We start from the raw sequence: 18,461 nt of genomic DNA on the forward strand, positions 1-18,461 counted from the left end.
CCATAAGTTTCTGTTTATTTTGACGTAGTGTAAATCATATTTTCTGCTTAAAAATAATAATAATAAGATATACTTTGATTGTCCGATCTGGTATGCCGTGTTTCTTTAAATTATGACGCTGGGTTTAGTTAGGCCATTTTAATATTTTCCTCACGTGCAGTTTCTTAGCATCGGAAATATATTTTCGACAATGTATTACGTATTTACTTAAGATCAGTCCATTTTAATTATTTGACAACATAAATTTACTGTTACTGTGCCATATTGTTCTGATGAATATTTTCCTATCATGCAGGTACGCACTTGAATGAGGTTAATGTCTCCAGTTCGAAGCAAAGAAATCCTAAGGTGAATTGTTGTAACTTAGTGTTTCTAAACTCATCTTTATTTCACATCAGCCACAACAGAAGATTAAGTACGGTGGAAAGCCTCCACTTTACGCCTATCAATTGGCATTGTCCCCTAACTATCCAGTAACTGTCTTATCTGTTGGTTGGTTACTCCAGGAATGTATGCTAACCTAATTGTGAGATTATTCAGTCTTTTCAAACGTAGATTCACTACATTCCTTTCCAACACAAACCTTTCAAAAGGTGCTATAAAACTGCAATATTTAAACAAACTTTCTTGCATTTATTATATCAACTCTCTTGTAGTCACAACAAAATTACTTTTCTCACAGTCCAACAAAAAATATACCAACGACTGATCACATTTAAGTATATTAGTTAGTTTTATTTCTTAACGTATAGTCATTAATTACGTATCAGCAGTGAGAAGCTGCTAAGTGGAAATTGATCTAAAGAAGTTTTATACATAATTACAAATAACTCAGAATTTACGTAATTTGTTCTTCTAACTTGAGTGGCAAGTATATTAACACTGAAACTAAATTTTAAAATTAATGAAACGTCTAATGTTCTATATAACTTTCGTAGGTGCCATATTACATTTTGTTTCTACTTGATATTTGGGGAACCATGGCTGTTCAGAACTTTTACAGTTTATTTGTGTCGTAGATTTAAAACATCTCACATGTTTGCCTTTTTTGACAACTTACGATCAACGTAAGTTTTTGAGCATTACATTACCTAATCACAAGTCATAAACGGTAACAACATTGGGAGTTTTCTGATATTTGGTATGCTGTCAAGGACAATTTGAATCTTAAGAAACGTTTAACTGAATTTAAATCGTTTAAATATCTAATCTTCACATTCGCTGGTCTCACTACTTTAATTCTGTATTTTCCATGTTTAAAACGTGTGATGTATTCCTTACTTTAGTGTTGTTATAGTATTTTTTTAATTACCTTATGAACTTTGGGATAATGAAGTTGCTACAAGTTATCGATTTCTTTGGAATATCAATACCTACGTGTTGATTGTCTTTGCTACATAGATTTCTTCTATCCTGCCAAATGTTATTTGGCGTGAAGTGTGTTGCGCAATAGGATTTAGGTGTAGATTTGAGCTGAACACTTTCCAAATACTGATACCGCTGGTACTTATTCGTTTTACGAGAACTATTAGCTACGTGTCAATGACAGAAACGTTTGGTATACGTATGGCGATGGAGATATGGATAAGTGTTAATCACATTCTGATAATATGTTCGCCGTGGCTATTTTTTTGATCAAGACTGTTTTATAGGTTTTGCCTTCTATAATGAATTAAGAATTAAATTACGGCCGTGACAGTTTCAACTTATGTTTGATTACAAACATTTTAGAGGTTAGGAATTTTAAATCAGTTGTGAACTTATAGCAGGTAATTGGAGATATAATGGTCATTTCCGATATGGTGATGATTGCTAGCGTGTAAGTATGCTTAGACAATAGTTTCTGAAGTACCAATAAGCGTATGATATATTACATCTCGCACACGCAGATAAACTTTTTGGTTCTGAGGATTATAGTTAATGAAATAAACTGGTAAATAAAATGAAACAAAATCAGATCATGGAAATTCCAGGTTGGAACCAACAATATTAGGAAAAGGATGGATTGATACAGAGATGACCCACAGACTTGCAGACAAGCACAAGGAACAGACTGTTACATGTTAATATCTTTCGCCCAAAGCATTCTTCAGCAAAGAGCACAAACACTATCACACAAATAAGCGCACCTCAAACACACATGACCGCTAACATCTAAAATAATTCTTCATAGCTGCTGTCGATATTTCCTATATGACTTTCTTAAAACGGTAACTTCAGGATGCCAAAATTTTGTCAGAGACGAGATATTAAGGCGTCATAAAAGTTCCAATTTTGTCAAATACAGTAAAATAAGAAAAAGTTGTAATTAATACCTAAAACGACTGCACAGGACAAAATATTAGCCACCCCCTTAAAACAGCACTTTTGTAACTTCGGGACGACGTTGACGGTACAGTACTGTTAACGGGTGGTCGTCTTACCCTCCCCATCTGGCGAAAGTCATGGCAGTGAAGTGGTAGACGCACTAGTCGGTGCTATGGAATGAACGCAGAAAAATGTATTGGAGTGGTTACGAGACGGAATATGAGAAAATAGCTATCGTGTTCAAAAGTGTCCGTAACCACACTGTGAATGAAACTGCACGATTTTTTTTTTTATGTTTCGACGTGGACTGTACACCGTCTCTACAAGGAATGCTGTACTACGGGTAACAATGTGACATTGGTAGTAAAAATGTCTTAACTGATAGGTTCCGGGAAAGAGTGTCACGACTTGTCAATGAAAATCGGTCGAAAACTCATTACGAATTCTTATTTTCAGTGAACTCCGGTCCATCTCAGTTTCTGAGCGGACACTGCGAAAGGAACTGCATGCGATGGGCATTTGTAATTGGATACCTCACAGAATGCCATTCTTGACAGCAGCACGTAGAGTTGTACGTCTTCAGTGGACGAAACAACACAAAGTGGATAACAGCTGACTGGAGGCAAGTAGCGTGATCCGACAAGTCATGATTTTATCTCTTTTCAGGTTATGGAAAGCGTTGAGTGCAGCGACGGCCCACGGAGGCCTTTAAGCCACAGCGTCTAAAGGTCACAGTACACGCTGGAGGTTCTTCAGTGACGTTGCCGGTGTGGGCCCATACATCAGGTTACCGTGAACATGAACTTGGATTTTTATTTCACTATTTTCGACCACTAAGTGCTGCTCTTTCTTCGACATATCCTGACAAGCAGGCTGTAGACATTCCCGTCTTCCAGCCGCGTTCACAGGAATTCAAAGTTACGTCCCTGGCTTGCCGAGCACCCTGGCCTCATAAAACACCCGATCTTTAATAGCACAGAAAATGTCTGGAATTACTTTGAGCAGCAAGTGAAACGTTGCAATCAACCTCTCGCAGTTGGACAAAAATAGGGAATCACCATAAATAAAAAAGAAAAAGTACATTACCACGATTAATACGGTGTAAAAGAACCGTTGGCATTCAAAATACCTTCCACCGGCCTCGGAATGGACAGACATAGAAGCTGTATGGCTTTCACGGGATTGTTATACCATACTACATGGAAAATAGTGGCAACTTCAGGTATCGATGATGGAGCTGGATAGCGCTCACGCACTCATTTCTCCATTGTAGACCAGAAAGGCTCAATAATATTGAGAGCTACTGATTGTGATGGCCAGGGGAGATGCGACAATTCGTCTCGTCCTCACAAAACAAATCCTGAGCAACGTGAGCTGTGAAAACAGCGGCCTTATCTTACATAGAAGTGCGGCTGGTCCCTGCGGAGGTTCGAGTCCTCCCTCGGGCATGGGTATATGTGTTTGTCCTTAGGATAATTTAGGTTAAGTAGTGTGTAAGCTTAGGGACTGATGACCTTAGCAGTTAAGTCCCATAAGATTTCACACACATCTGAACATTTTTCTTACATAGAACACAACATCACCACTGGGGAACAATATTGTTCCACGGTACGGAGCTGATCAGCAAATATCGCCACACAACCCTTGGCAGTAATGCGACGTTGCAGTGTAACCAAGAGGCCCATGGAATACTACGATATGGCTGCCCAAAACATCACCGAACTCCTGCCATGTTTCTCTCTCTGGATGTAAACTCGGCAAGAAGTTGAAAGCAGTGTGAAAAAAAAACTCACCCGATCAAATGACTTTCTTCCATTGCTCTGTAGTCCAGGTTTTATCGCTTTGGCACCACGGCCGTTTACATAACTGATGAGTACTTTCGGAATTCCGTCTAGCTGTGCGAGGCCCGGCTTATGAAGCCCCCCTTCGTGTTGTTTTCGTGCTGACAGGATTCAGGAGTGCGACATTCGGTTCTGCAGTAACTTTTACAGCTGCTTTTCGTTACAATCCTCTTGAATGACTGTTTGTCACGATCACTCAGCACACACCTTCGTGTCTGTGTTGTGGCTTAGCGGATGATGTTTTTCCGCTTTTCCTATATTTGATGCAAATCTTTGATACTCTGCCTCCTGAAACAGCATGTACTTCGGCTACCTAGGTTACGGAAGCACCCACAAGCACAAATAACTTGCCCATGCTCGAACTCAGTTAGCTCCGACGTAATGCACTCACAACTACGTAGAACAATGTTCTGAACACGACTGACATCTGCAACGTACTGAGGACATTCGCAAGAGCCGTTCGAAGACAAATACAACAGCGCGAAGTGCAGGTTTGGCTAGAATATGCGACTATGTTCAATCATGTAATTCTTGCGACGTATGAGTGGCTTCAGCTTGATATGACATACCTAAAGAAATTTATTGGCTCCCTTCCTCGTAAAAGTGTGGCCAGTATCAAGGCAAGAGTGTGTGTTATCCGATATTAGCGTGATGTCTCCTGGGTGTGGGGTGTGACTAATATTTTGTTCGATCTGCTTACTGTGTCTGTCATCCTTATTTGTTAAGAGTGAAGTTTTTTGCTCCTGTATTTGGAAGGTGGCTGAGGATCACCGTTTATATTTGAATCTCGTATCAAAATAGAAGAAATCGTCTTAGCAACTGACGGACTTTCGTGTATGGGTTTCTTCAAATGTTTAATTATGTTGGTAGAATTATGTGAATGATGACTTGTTAAGATGTAATAGAGGGGCACATGACCTCAATTTATCAAATATAAAAAAAATAAAAACATGCTTTACGTAATACCTAACTGGACTTGAACAGGGTCCGCTAAATTTTGAAACCACGCATCCACGCGAAGGAATGGTGTAGAGTGGTGCGAGTTGTGTGATTCAGTTGCTATGCACGTATCATTGTCAGCGCCATCCGCGGCTTTATCTGGTGAACATCATGCCTACGTAGTCGAACAGTTTATTAAAAATCGAGGATCACCAATAGCAACGGAACGGTATTTCCGCGTCCACTTTGCGCTTGGTTAATATGAGCCTGTTAGGCATAAGAAAATGGTTTACATGCAGATCCGCGATTTTAGAGAAAAAGGTTCTGCTTTAAAAATAATATCTCCTGGCCGCCATCACATTGCAACAGGATCGGAAAATGCGCCTTCAGTAATGCATTCAGTCCAGTAATTTCCACGGCGCTCAGCACGAAAGCACGCGACAGCCCTACACTTATCGGAACGAAGTGCTCGCAGATTTCTTCAGCGAGATTTAAAGATTTATCCTTATAAGACTGTGATGGCTCAAGAATTGAGTGACAGGAGCTCTGAAACCCAAACGAGATTATTCCAAGACCTTCTCCGAAAAGTGCGCTGCACAGATCTTATTCATTTTACAGAAGAAACCAATTTCCATCTTTCTAGTGCAGTAAATAAACAAAATTTCATATACTGGTCTGAAAACAACCCCCGAAAATATCAGCAGTGTCCACTTCATAGGCAGAAAGTAACAGTTTGATTGGCAATTTTTTAGTTTGATGTGTTCGGTCCCTACTTTCTTGAAGAAGACGGTGTGACAGATACAGTGAACAGCAGTCGTTATTGTGTGACGTTGCAAAATTTTCTCCGGCCAGTAGGTGATACTATTAATGAATTGGGAGCAGAAAACTTTGGGCTTCAGAAAAATAGCGCAACATCCCCCACAACTCGTCCTTCACTTAAAATCCTGGGAGATTTATTTCCTGGGCACGTTGTGTCCTTTCAAAATGATATCGTGTTGCCTGCATGCTCACCCGACTTGTTACCTTGCGACTTTTTCCTGTGGGGGTATCTAACATCCAAGGCATTTCAGTATTGCCTCATAGCCCTGGAAGCTCTTAAGGAAGCAATAACAAATGAGGGTTCTGCCATTCAGTCCGAGATGACTCGCAGAGCCGTAGAAAACTTCCGAGGGAGTTTCAGTCAGTGGATCAACATTGGAAGCCCCCATCTGAGCGATGTATTGATCATAATCCAGCCGGCCGCTGTGACCGAGCAGTTCCGGGTTCTTCAGTCCGGAACCGCGCTGCTGTTACGGCTGCAGGCTCGAATCCTGCCTCTGGCATGGATGTGTGTGATGTCCCTAGGTTACTTAGGTTTCAATAGTTCTAAGTCTAGGGGACTGATGACCTCAGATGTTTAATACCATTGTGCTTAGAGTCATTTTTTATCATAATCCATTGTTGGAAGCTTTTACAGTAAATGACATTTTGTTCACTTTATTTCAATAAAAGTATTTGTTGGTATTGTTACGTCTGCCACAGACGACCCCTGCCAGGCAGACTACTCTCAAGACACCCCTGTGTACCATATAACATACACAAGCACTTGCAGGCGAAACCAAGAGGAAAACATTTCTTCAAAACAAACAGAACTTGCTAGAGACTAATGCGAACCATTTTCTGCAGAGGTCGCTTTCACAGACACAGGGAAAGTTGGAGTACTCCGACGGCCTCCGCCGACTTTATAAGGCCAGCGCAGCAGCAGTACAGCCTGTTCCTCGTCGAGCCAGGATCAGCTCCGATGGACCTCACCGACGCTCTTGATGAATGGTCGTCTACAAGTTATTTGTTTTTGTGTGTATATAGTGATTGTTCGAGAAGTGTAGTTCAGTTTCAATAAACGACATTATACTGAGTTTCCTACAATACTGAGTATTCTCCGGGTATCTCATAAGGTTTTGTTTCTATTTGTTCTTTTTGCACACCTGGTATTAGACGAATTATAAGAAAAAGGAAGACAGCTTTACTACAGTTTCATAGTTTCATGTTTGTCTAGAGTAATGTGGAAGTAGGATAACGCTCAAATGAAACACGGTTAAGTAAATAAAACACACTGTATTTTACAAAACCAAATAATGCTGGTTTTTTTGTGGTTATTTCTATGCCAATTTCTTTGGTTAACAGCATATACATAACATTTACACATTAAAAATCACAAAGATACTATTGGGTTATGTACAGCGTATACGCCGGTTGAGGCCACCGCGTGACCTGAGTCGTGCAGACAGCGGGCAGCAGCGTCTTGCCTGGCAGCGCCCCGGCGCTCTGCTGCGGCAGACACCTGCTACCCGCGGGCGCCCGCTGGCCTGCTGTCCTTCGCCCGCCTCTCCGTGGACAGAACAGGAGTCCTGCGACACTGCTGCCCGCTTTCGTCTCGCCAATAATCGCAGTTGCAGCGACCCCCACCGTTCTCATCTTCAGAAGAAACTACAGGGTCCAGACACACGCCTCTATCAGGAGGCGTGCGTGATCGCTGCACAACACTTGAGACGGGCAAACCACACTGGAGTATAGCATATAATACTGAAGAGACAAACTAATGACTGTAATGCTTCTTTGGCTATTATCAGATAAACACGAGGAACTTAGTACAATGCAGGATACTGACGGCAATCGAGACTAAATGGAAATGCGGCACCTAAATTACAGACAAATAAAATAACTCCACATGTACCACAAATGATTACGTACGCGAAACGGTCTGCTGATTTGACGCTAGTATGAGGACTGTACATTGGGTATACAGTAAAGGAAGCCAAAAAATATTTGGAGAATGAATTAAGGTCCGCAGAGAAGAAATAAAAACTTTGAGGTCTGCCGACGGTCTTGTAAAGATGTCAGAGACATCAAAGGAATTGGGAGTGCAGCTGAACCGAATGGATCGTGTCTTGTACGGAGGATATAAAATGAACATTAACAAAAGCAAAACAAGGGTAAGGGTATGTACTCGAGTTAAGTTAGGTGGTGCTGAGGGAATTACATTAGGAAATTGCACACTAAAAGTACTGCAAGATTTATACAATGTGAACAATAATATAACTGATGATGCCCAAAGTATGGAGGATGTAAACGGCAAAGGCAAGAAAAGCGGTTCTGAAGAACAATTTTTAATAGCGCATGTAAATATAAGAGTTTGGAAGTCTTTTTCAGAAAATGTTTGTCTGGAGTGTAGGGAGAATATAAGTTATTGGAATGTGACGCTACAGAAAAATGCTGAAGATTAGAAGGTATATCGTGTGACTAACGACAAGGTACTGAATAAATTGGAGATAAAAAAATTGTGTCATTTGACTAAAAGGAGGGATCGGTTAATGTAACACATTCTCAGACATCAAGGAATCATCAATTTACCAATTTAGTATTGGGGAGAAGTGTGTATGTGTGTGTGTGTGTGTGTGTGTGTGTGTGTATGTGTGTGTGTGTGTGTGTGTGTGTGTGTGGTGCTGGGAGGGGAGGGGTAAAAATTGCAGAGGGAGAGCAAGAGACGAATATAGTAAGTTCAATAGGGTGTTAATTGTAGTAGTTATTCGGAGCTGAAGGGCTTCCGCAAGATAGAATAGCGGGAAGAGCCGCATCAAAGTAGTCTTTGGACTGAAGTCTACAATAACAACACTGTGACTTCTTTGGTTTTTTTGTTGTTTTTTTGCAAATGTGACTCGGTGATGGTTGATGGTGAAGATCCGTAAAGAAGCCAAGGAGGTAAGCGAATCAGAATGGATGTCACTTGTGAGGAACTATAGACAACAAAAGAGTTCGACAATAGATAGAATTCAGAAAATACTATAGCAGCATATTGCGGAAGAAGGCTACTGTAAAATAAAATGTAGCACCTGATCCATTAAAGAGTTGGCAAGAGGATAAAACCTGCAAAAATAACGACATAAAGAGTCAGACAGAATGCAAACAAAAGGCTGCGGCGAGGCTTTAAGGGAAATTGGCTGAAGTTTCCAGTGGTAGATACTTAGTTTGTTTTACAGTATTGTGTAACATAAACATACGGACAATAAAGAGTAAGGTATCTCAAGCTTAGAAAATAACTTCTACTGAGAGAAACTGGTTAACTTAGAATGTTCTCATCCAGCAAGAATGAAAACAAAGCTCTCGTTTTGTGGCTGTTGAAGAGTCTTATTCTCAGGGAATGATATATGACGGGTAGTCAAATTTCTAATTACTACCTCAAGAAAATAAAGTTACGTTATAAGCTGTTACTTTATTTGCAGGAACAGGTCAGCATTCGTGGCACAGTTTGAAATCCCCGGTATCGAGCGGAAATGCTGGAACTATGTCAGGCCAAACTAAACGGATAAAGAAGTCATCTGGATTGCCCCGACAGAGTTCCAGCATTTCCACTGCAACCGAAGACGAATTAGCACGCGATACACCACCAGTAACAGAAAAAGAAAAATGGTTTATACAAGCAGCAGAGATGAATTTTATGAGATAGGTAAGAGGCTGTAATAAAATGGATGAAATAAGGAATGAAACAATAAGATCAGATTTAAAAATCGTTTCCGTTAATGACAATACAGAATAGAATGAAATGGGAGGGCCATGATGATAGAATGATAGAAAACAGATTGCCAAAACGATAATGAATTATCGGCCACCTGGAGAGAGAGAACTGTGTAGACCTCGTAAAAGATTAATGGATGATAGACACAAGTGATTACAACATCTAAGAGAGAACTGTGTAGAACTCGTAAGACATGAATCGATGATAGACACAAGTGATTACAACATCTAACCCTTGAAATGAGATAATGATAATGATGATGATACATCACTCTATTGATGGGCAGCACCATGTTGTTTTAGTTCCTCTAGCGGCGTACAACGGCATTATGTAGCGCGAATTTTAATGTGTGCCAGGAATGCTGATCTGTTTCTGCTTATAAACAAAAATATAATTACCTAAATATTTTCTCGAGTTGATAATCAAAGCTTTGTGGGTGCACCTCGTATGGGGAGCAACTTGTACGAGTCAGCGCAAGTAGAACGCTACGAGAAATAATTCATGCTCTTGCCCTAACCACCAGAACGCATCACCTTCTTATTTGTAAAATGGAAAGATAAAACACTGAGGGGAAGAAGGAAGTTTATAGGTGAGGCCAAGGTATGGAGGATGAGGGAGTAAAGAGGCTTGTACAATTGTGCAATAAAGAAAAAAAGAGTAAAGACAGGAAATTAACGTAAACCTGCTACTTATCGAATTTTTACTGGCAGGCTACGCACGTTGAAACTGTGTGTGTGTTTGGCAGTTGTTAACTACGGATCTCCACTGCACAGAGCTGTGATCCGTGTGAAGGGTTTAAAGAAGCGGGCAGCCCGGACAGCGGGCGCGCGCGCAGTGATGTGATGTGTGGGCGGGCGGCGATTTCCGCGGAGCTTTAACGCGCCGATCCGGCCGGCGGAAGCCGCAACAGCGTGTCGCGGTCGCGCCGCCTACCGGCCACATCCCGCATCCCGCATCCCACATCCCGGGCCCAGGCAAACACGCGGCCTATCGTTCTGACACGCGGCGCCATCGCGGGGGCTAAACTTGTGACGCGAAGTAATGAAAGGGAGTGGCCAACTACCCGCATCCACAAAGAGAACACTGTCTACTTTCAAAGGAATTATTAAAAAAAAAAAAAAAAAAAGAAAACGCTGAAATACCGCGAATACAGGGCAGAGGTTGACAGAACACCACTGCAAATGCGGGTGACTAAATGCTCCAGTTTGAGTGAGCCTCACAAGTACTGATTTCTGCAGGTAGAGCCTCAGTGTTACAGACAGTAACCTTTCATTCCCTCGCTGAAATAGCAAAGACTGGAGCTTCGAAACGTCACCATCATGTGTAGCATTGGTTTTCGAAACTTGGCGAATACAAAGTACATTCACTTACAGTAAATTCTGTACACAAGATAATTCACTATTGATTTTGATGCCTATATGTTTATTGTATAGGAAGTGCTGAACACCGTGATCCCTTTTAATCATCTTACCTTGAAAAAGTTCGCCGAGTACCCCGTATCTGAGCTGATGCTGCTAACAAAAACCTAAATAGTGGAAATTCCCGTGTATGGCTGCTATCATGGCACCTTCCACTAATTATTCACATTCTCTGCAGCTTTTTGTATACTGAGGAAAAGAAGAAAGCCTTACAACGCGTTAATGTGACCGAACGTGCTGTGACTTTAGATCTTATTATAAAGGAACAGTTTCGTTTTCTCAGCAGTCACCGTTCTTCAGTGACACGAACGTGCTCTAAGACTTCATACGTCGTTGCGAGAACTAACTATAGCTACTTACAGCTACCTCATAAGGACGAGAAACTCTGTTAGTAGTTTTGAATCATTTTTCAGTATTTCCATGAAAATTTGTCTTGTGCAAAAAAAAAAAAAAAAAAAATTGGACGGCCTGTCCGTGTCATTTCTGAAATAGCACTGATACTTAACATTCATATCGACGCACTTACAGACGGGACTACCAAACTATTACCAAATAAATGAGGCACCCGATAGATTAAAACTCCTAGCTCCGTAAACCATGATCGCAACGTTCTCTTTTGGATAAAACTCTTATAGGAGATTGCACTTGATAGGTTAAGAGTGGGCTCAAATCCTACTTCTGCATAAAGTCTAAATATTTCAGGAAGGATCATGCCAGCGACACACTCCTGAGTAGAGAAAACTTTTCTTTCTGGAACGCAGTGAAACGTCTTGTATATTACGGGACTCTAGTTACAGCGTCACGCGCAAAATAACAATATTATGGGTACTGACTACCAAAATATTATGACTGAGTTGAAAGGTATGACGATATGCAGATGCCTCAAAAGAGCTCTCCGTCTAATGGGAGAGCAACTGCCGATTAAATATTGCCCGGATACGACATGGACGCGTTACTAGAAAATCGGTGATAAAAATCAGTTATCAAATGCCCAGAGCCTTTCTTCCTCCAGGGTCATTGCTCCAAACCAAAAATAACACGAGGAAGTGCGATGATGTCCGTAGAAGCTCTTACTGCCTCTTAATTTCTTTTCAGGTACGACATGAATGTCAAAGGAGTGAAAGGAAGTGAGTTCAGTACCACGACCTATGTGGTGAAGAAGTAGCTACATACACAGGCATATGGTTATCGAAATTATATTGTTTTATTTTAAACGATTTTTTAAAAATAGGGCGCTTAATCGGAAGGTTGAGGAACACTTAAAATTAAATAAGTTCGTAGTACATAAAAATAAACCACAAAAGGTGAGGCGTTCGACGTACAGTTTGACGTGTCTGGGACTAAGTAAAATCTCAACAATTCAACTTCAGGTTTCCGTGATTAATCAGGATACTTCCACGAAAACGATGTTTCAGTGGTGCGATGATACAGTACGTCCTCATACAGACGACATGTACTTTATCATCTTCAACCTAGTCATAAATTGCTAAACGATTAACAAATGAAGGCTTTTGCTCGAGTTTATTTGTACCGCATTTCCATTTATTAGCCGTCCGTTAACAAATAATTAAAACAATAGGCGTTTAGATGACTAGAATAGAGTGAAAGACAGGAATGTGTCGACGATGTAACTCAGTGTTACACATTATTTACAATTAAATCATAAAAAAATGAGATCACAAAGGACTAGTTGCTTCTAGAACAGGATGCAGATAGCAGTCAGATGTCAGTCCAGTCTCTGGCGGTAGATACAAGGAATAACTCATTCTATTAGTTTTGAAAACAAATAACGAACAGAAATCTCACTGGAAGATTGGCTATCATCAGTCTGGAAGGACGCAGAGACATTTCATTCACTGACTGCTCCTACATTAAATAAAAACATTTACTGAGAGTCACTAGAATATGAAATGAACATCCCTCCTGTTCGTTTTACATTCCTTCTTTGATTCGTTTTAAATCTACATCACAATTCTATCGGCGTGTAACAAGTATCCATGGAGGATTTACTTTTCTTTAGCGGTCTGCGCATGCGCAAAAAGCGTCGTGAGGGGTTTCTGTGTTTACGGTACTGGGTACAGGGCAAACAATGAGCACGCTACAACACCGATACGACCCAACATCAAGAACACACGACCGTCTTACTTGCTCGTGTGCTCCTGAGTATTTGTCGGAATGTATGTACAATTTTTCTTCTAAATATATATAATATATACATGGCAACAGTTAGCGTTGACAATGAATGAGATCCTTCTAGACACTTTTTCACACAAGCAGCTTTTTGTGTGTAGGGTGACTGTGAACTTGTGGAACAGACAGGGTATTAAGTCACTAGAATGCCATTGATTCACTGGCAATGTCACTACAAACAGCTGGAAGATCAAGACACACAGAATATCACAAAACTGATACAAAGTACATTTCTTCTAGCTGTAACAGCACACACGTCCACAATATTGTTGTAATGTTCTTAGGAAATGTGCGGCACCAGTGTCTATATCACAACATGACTAGAGTATTTTCACTTTTACAATACCCTTCTGGTCGTGCGGAGATCGTAATACAGTCATACCGTTCAACATTACCTCAGTTACAAATGTTCTTTACACAAAATAACCGTGAACGTATGTACATTTCTCAGCATTATAATACAAAACAGGTTTCTAATCTCATACGTGCACGTAGCTATACTGAACTTAGGTTAACGTTTGTATTTCAGTTGCATACGATGTGGGTGAAACCAGGAGGCATCAACCCAAAGTCAGATTTAGGTAATTTTAGTCTCACTCGATCAGTTATTTTAAACATGTCAATAGCAACTAGTTTCTGGAAACAATAGTTACACTGTTGATCATCAGATGTAAATTACACAGATTTATGGTGTTTAAGGAAACGCATTAATTCCTGAGTTTCGGTAGAGTCTGAAGAAACTGCATTGGTTTATGAATTCGAATACTTGGTGTAAAAGGTGTTACAACAATAGTGTATTGTAACTCCAGTACAATGATGTAGAGTTTACATTGCAGTTTACTACTTTCTTGTATCATTAAGGTAACTGAATTAATTTAATTACGGTATTACATATAGTGACTTGCGAAAACCAAACAACCTGAATCCGATGGGAAAATTCGCTCATGTCGGTTTTGCTAACATGTCCGCCTAAAAGATGTGCTGCACGATAAATATGAGGCACTGCAGTGCATGTTGCAAAGAAAGATACATGGCACATTGCTGAATCAATTTCGCATTTTCATCCAAGTGGAGACATTGTTATATATACCTCGATCGTTCTCAGAGTTCAAGAATTATTCCTCTGTTACAGTATAACAATATGAGGAACTGTCATAAAATCTAGGTGGGGCACGGAGATAGCTTATCCCACAAAATTGAGTATTGTCTTCGAGATCCCGTGTAAGCTACACTCTTAATCATGACATAATTTTCCATTTATTGATGCCTAAAAACTAGCAAGCACACAAGAACTTTGCAAGCAGCATTATTGGATCAATTGGGTTGGTGCTGGGCGTGATTTACAAACGCGAATATCTGCTTTGCTGATATATACATAAATTTCCACAAATGGATGTTTGGAAGTTGGTTTCTACAAAATAAGAGAACACAGTGCAAAAATATTCGCAATTTGTTACTCGCAGTGAATGAGCTATACCACTCACTCATGTTCAGAATACGGAAAATTTCACAACTAGGAGCAGTGTGTAAGTGGCTTCAAGAATTGTTGCTAAGTAGTTTAATTTGCATTTGCAGACAGTTTTACGTGTCTGGTTACAAGGAAAATGTCGGCTTTCGGCTTAAAATGTGCCATGCTCTCCGTTAACATAAATAAAATCTTTTAGGAGGACATGACGACTACGCCTAGAAATGATTTAGTACGTGTAGGAAATTAATTTGGTGTATTCGACAAGTAGTATAATGCAATGACTTCTTTCTGTGTGTTAAGTTTCGCATTGAGGTTATAGACCTTCTTACGCTTTCGGGCACTCTTCAAAGTGTCGCCCCATACGGAAAATACACGAAACTGAGTAATTAAGCACCACAGAGAGTAGTTCCGACCACTATGGGGCGGGTGATGACTATCCCGCCAGGTGCACACAGTCCGCGGCTGCGGCACGGTCGCTTCATAGTTTGGCGTCTGTCTGTGAGACGGCCATCATTCTAGCCACGGGCACCGCCTCGGTCGGCGAGAAGGCGTTCCCCGCGAGCCCGGCGATGATGTGCATGCCCAGCGGCAGGTGCGCCGGCTGGACGCAGTCCGGCAGCAGGGAGGCGGGCGGCGCCTCTGGAGCCTCCAGCTGGCCGTCCAGCTGCCGGCGGCGGTGGCTGCCGGAGTCTGGAGCCGCGTCTGGCGGCGCGTGGCAGTGGGTGCTGCCGGCGGCGGCGGCAGCGGCGGGGGCCGGCTACATGGCGAGCCGGCGGTACTCGCGGCCCCACGCCGGGTCGGGTCATGCGTAGTGCGGGTACGAGCCCAGGTGGCCGGGGTGGTGCGTCATCGTGTGGCCCGACGCCGCCGCGATGTTCGAGTACAGGTTGGCGCCCGGGTTGCTCCAGTACGAGCCCGGCGACGGGAAGATGCTCGCTGTGGACAAAGATCATCGTCACCATTAACCACTCGCTGCGTACGCCAGCAACTAGTGCTCAGCTGTAAGGGAAACACGCTGAAGCGTCAAAGAAATTGGCATAGGCATGCGTATTCAAATACATAAATATGTAAACAGGCAGAATACGGCGCTGCCGTCGGCAACGCCTATACAGGGCAACAAGTGTCTGGGGCAGTTGCTTGATCAGTACTGCTCTTACAATGGCAGGTTATCAAGATTTAAGTGAGTCTGAAAGTGGTGTTATAGTCGGCGTACGAGCGATGGGACACGGTATCTCCGAGATAACGATGAGGTAGGGAATTTTGCAGTACGACCATTTCACGAGTGTACCGAGAATATCAGGAATCTGGCAAAATATCAAATTTCCGACATCGCTGCGGGAGGAAAAAAGACCCTGCAATAACGGGACCAACGACGACTGAAGAGGATCAAGTGCAAGCCATCCCCAACTTGCTGCAGAATTCAGTGCTGGGCCATCAACAAGTGTCAGCGGGCGAATCATTCAACGAAACATCATCTATATGGACTTTCGAAACCGAAGACCCACTCGTGTACCCTTCATGACTGCACGACACAAAGCTTTACGTCTCACCTGCGTCCGTAGGCACAGAAATTGGACTGTTGATGACTGGAAACATGTTACCTGGTCATAAGAGCCTCGTTTCAAATTGTATCGAGTGGATGCACGTGTACAGGCATGGAGACAGCCTCATGAATCCATGGACCCGCATGTTAGAAGGGGACCGTTCAGGATGGTGGAAGCTCTGTAATGGTGTGGGGCGTGTGCGGTTGGAGTGATATGGGACCTCTGATACATCTAGATTGACAGGTGAAACGTACGTAAGCGTCCTGCCTTATCACTGCATCCATTCATGTCCACTGTGCATTCCGATGGACTTGGACAATTCCAGCAGGACAATGCGACACTCCAGATGTCCATAATTGCTACAAAATGGCTCCAGGAACACTCTCCTGATTTTAAACACTTCCGTTGGGCACCAAAATCCCCAGACATGAACATTATTGAGCTTATCTGGATATCTGGGGGTGCCTTGCAACGTACTGTTCAGAAGAGATCTCCACCCCCTCGTACTCTTATGGATTTAGGGACAGCCTTGCAGGATTCATGGTGTCAATTCCCTCCAGCACTACTTCAGAGATGGGTGGAGTCCATGCCATGTCGTGTTGCGGCACTTCTGCGTGCTCGCGGGGGTCCTACATGATATTAGGCAGGTGTACCAGTTTCTTTGCCTCTTCAGTGTAATAATCACTTGGCTGCTCCTGTGAGTTATTTAACGGCCGGTTTTGTAGTTTAGAAGCCACATGATGAGGTTAGATATATTAAATCACGACACTGAACTGCGACATGGACCGGACCGAACATTCCGTGTCTGTCAATAAACACGCAGTTGGCGATTTGTCGGGTAAGCAGAAACCATGGGTCCGCGTGCCATGAAGCACGGAAGTACGACAGTAAGCCGAACCTAACCCGGCATCAAAATTCCCAAAAAACAGCGATGCTTCTGTCTGCTGTATTTACGGGACTCAAGATGGATTGTGACCGTCGAAGAATGATTAAACGCAAAATCTTGTACATGGCTGCACGTTCAGAGACCGTGAATAGTTACAATTGAAAGAAAATCAGCCCTCGGTCACTATTTTTAACAAATTAACCTGGTTTCAACACAGCTACGAGTGTTTTCCTCAGAATTTAAAACAAAGAATGGTCTATATTCTATAACATGGTCACAGAATTATGATTAAAAATGTATGATAGCGTAAAAGTACGGAAAGACTGGCAGTACTTATATGTCATTTATAAAATAATAAATATGCCAAAAGAGCATTAGCCACAGAGATATTTAAGATAAAGAAAACTGTGATGGCGAGCCACTAAGGGCTGCTCGTTACTTGTGTAGTGCAGGTTGCGAAACGGACGTTTCGCCAGTCTGTCACGATGATTCCGTACTTATACCCTATCATACGTTTTTAGTCATCATTCTGTGACCATTTTATAGAATATAGACCATTCTTTGATTTAAATTCTGAGGAAGACACTCCTAGCAGTGTTGAAGCCAGGTTAATTTGTTAAAAATAGTGACCGAGGGCTGCTTTTCTTTCAGTTGTAACTATTAACGGTCTCGAAACGTGCAGCCATGTACAAAATTTTGCATTGTAGGTTTCTCGCGACTGTGTTCCTAGTAGCTACTGCGAACGCTTGTAAGGCATAGGAGTAGTGCACTGTATTGACGCTGCATCCTCCGCGAGTGGAAAGCACAGCGCGGTGATCTAGCCTGGCGAGGAGACGCCCTGCGTAAAATGCTCCACCCTGCCGCCGCCCTTTAGTGGCCCTAAAGCGCGAGCAGCGGCGTTGTTGTTAAGGCAGACGTCTGCCCCGCAGTCTCCACCCACTCCCTCGTCACTTCTCGGCGGAGCACTCCGACCAGCCCTTAAAGTTACGATCGCAGGGTCGTAAGTATGAGATAGATGTTGACTGTAGCGAGAAAGTGATGGGGAACATCTGACCACGATGCAATGGAAACAGTTACTGGCTATGTTAAATCAGCACTGAATTTTAAAGAACAGACGGACCCGTTGTATGAGATAAGAGTGGAGTGACAAGCGTGTCTTCTTTTGTATGGTGCGTCGTACGCTTTTGACGACATAATGAAGTGACAAAGAAATTGGTACACCTGCCTAATATCGTGTACGGCGCCCGCGAGCACGCAGAAGTGCCGCAAACCAACACAACGTGGCATGGACTCAATTCTGGACGTGTAGGGTGTCG

The 18,461-nt window shown here is 42.3% G+C and overlaps 1 protein-coding gene across 1 annotated transcript in view; it reads right to left on the reverse strand.

Annotated features, from left to right (window-relative positions):
- Positions 1–15,517: 15,517 nt before the first annotated feature.
- Positions 15,518–18,461, reverse strand: part of LOC124712951 (transcriptional regulator ERG homolog) — a 290,618-nt gene continuing 287,674 nt past the window's right edge. Inside the window, exon 7 of the mRNA XM_047242911.1 lies at positions 15,518–15,651. Coding sequence (XP_047098867.1) covers positions 15,518–15,651 — 134 coding nt within the window. The remainder of the gene's footprint in view (positions 15,652–18,461) is intronic.

This window comes from Schistocerca piceifrons, chromosome 1 (assembly GCF_021461385.2).
Source record: "Schistocerca piceifrons isolate TAMUIC-IGC-003096 chromosome 1, iqSchPice1.1, whole genome shotgun sequence".
NCBI classification, from domain to species: domain Eukaryota; kingdom Metazoa; phylum Arthropoda; class Insecta; order Orthoptera; family Acrididae; genus Schistocerca; species Schistocerca piceifrons.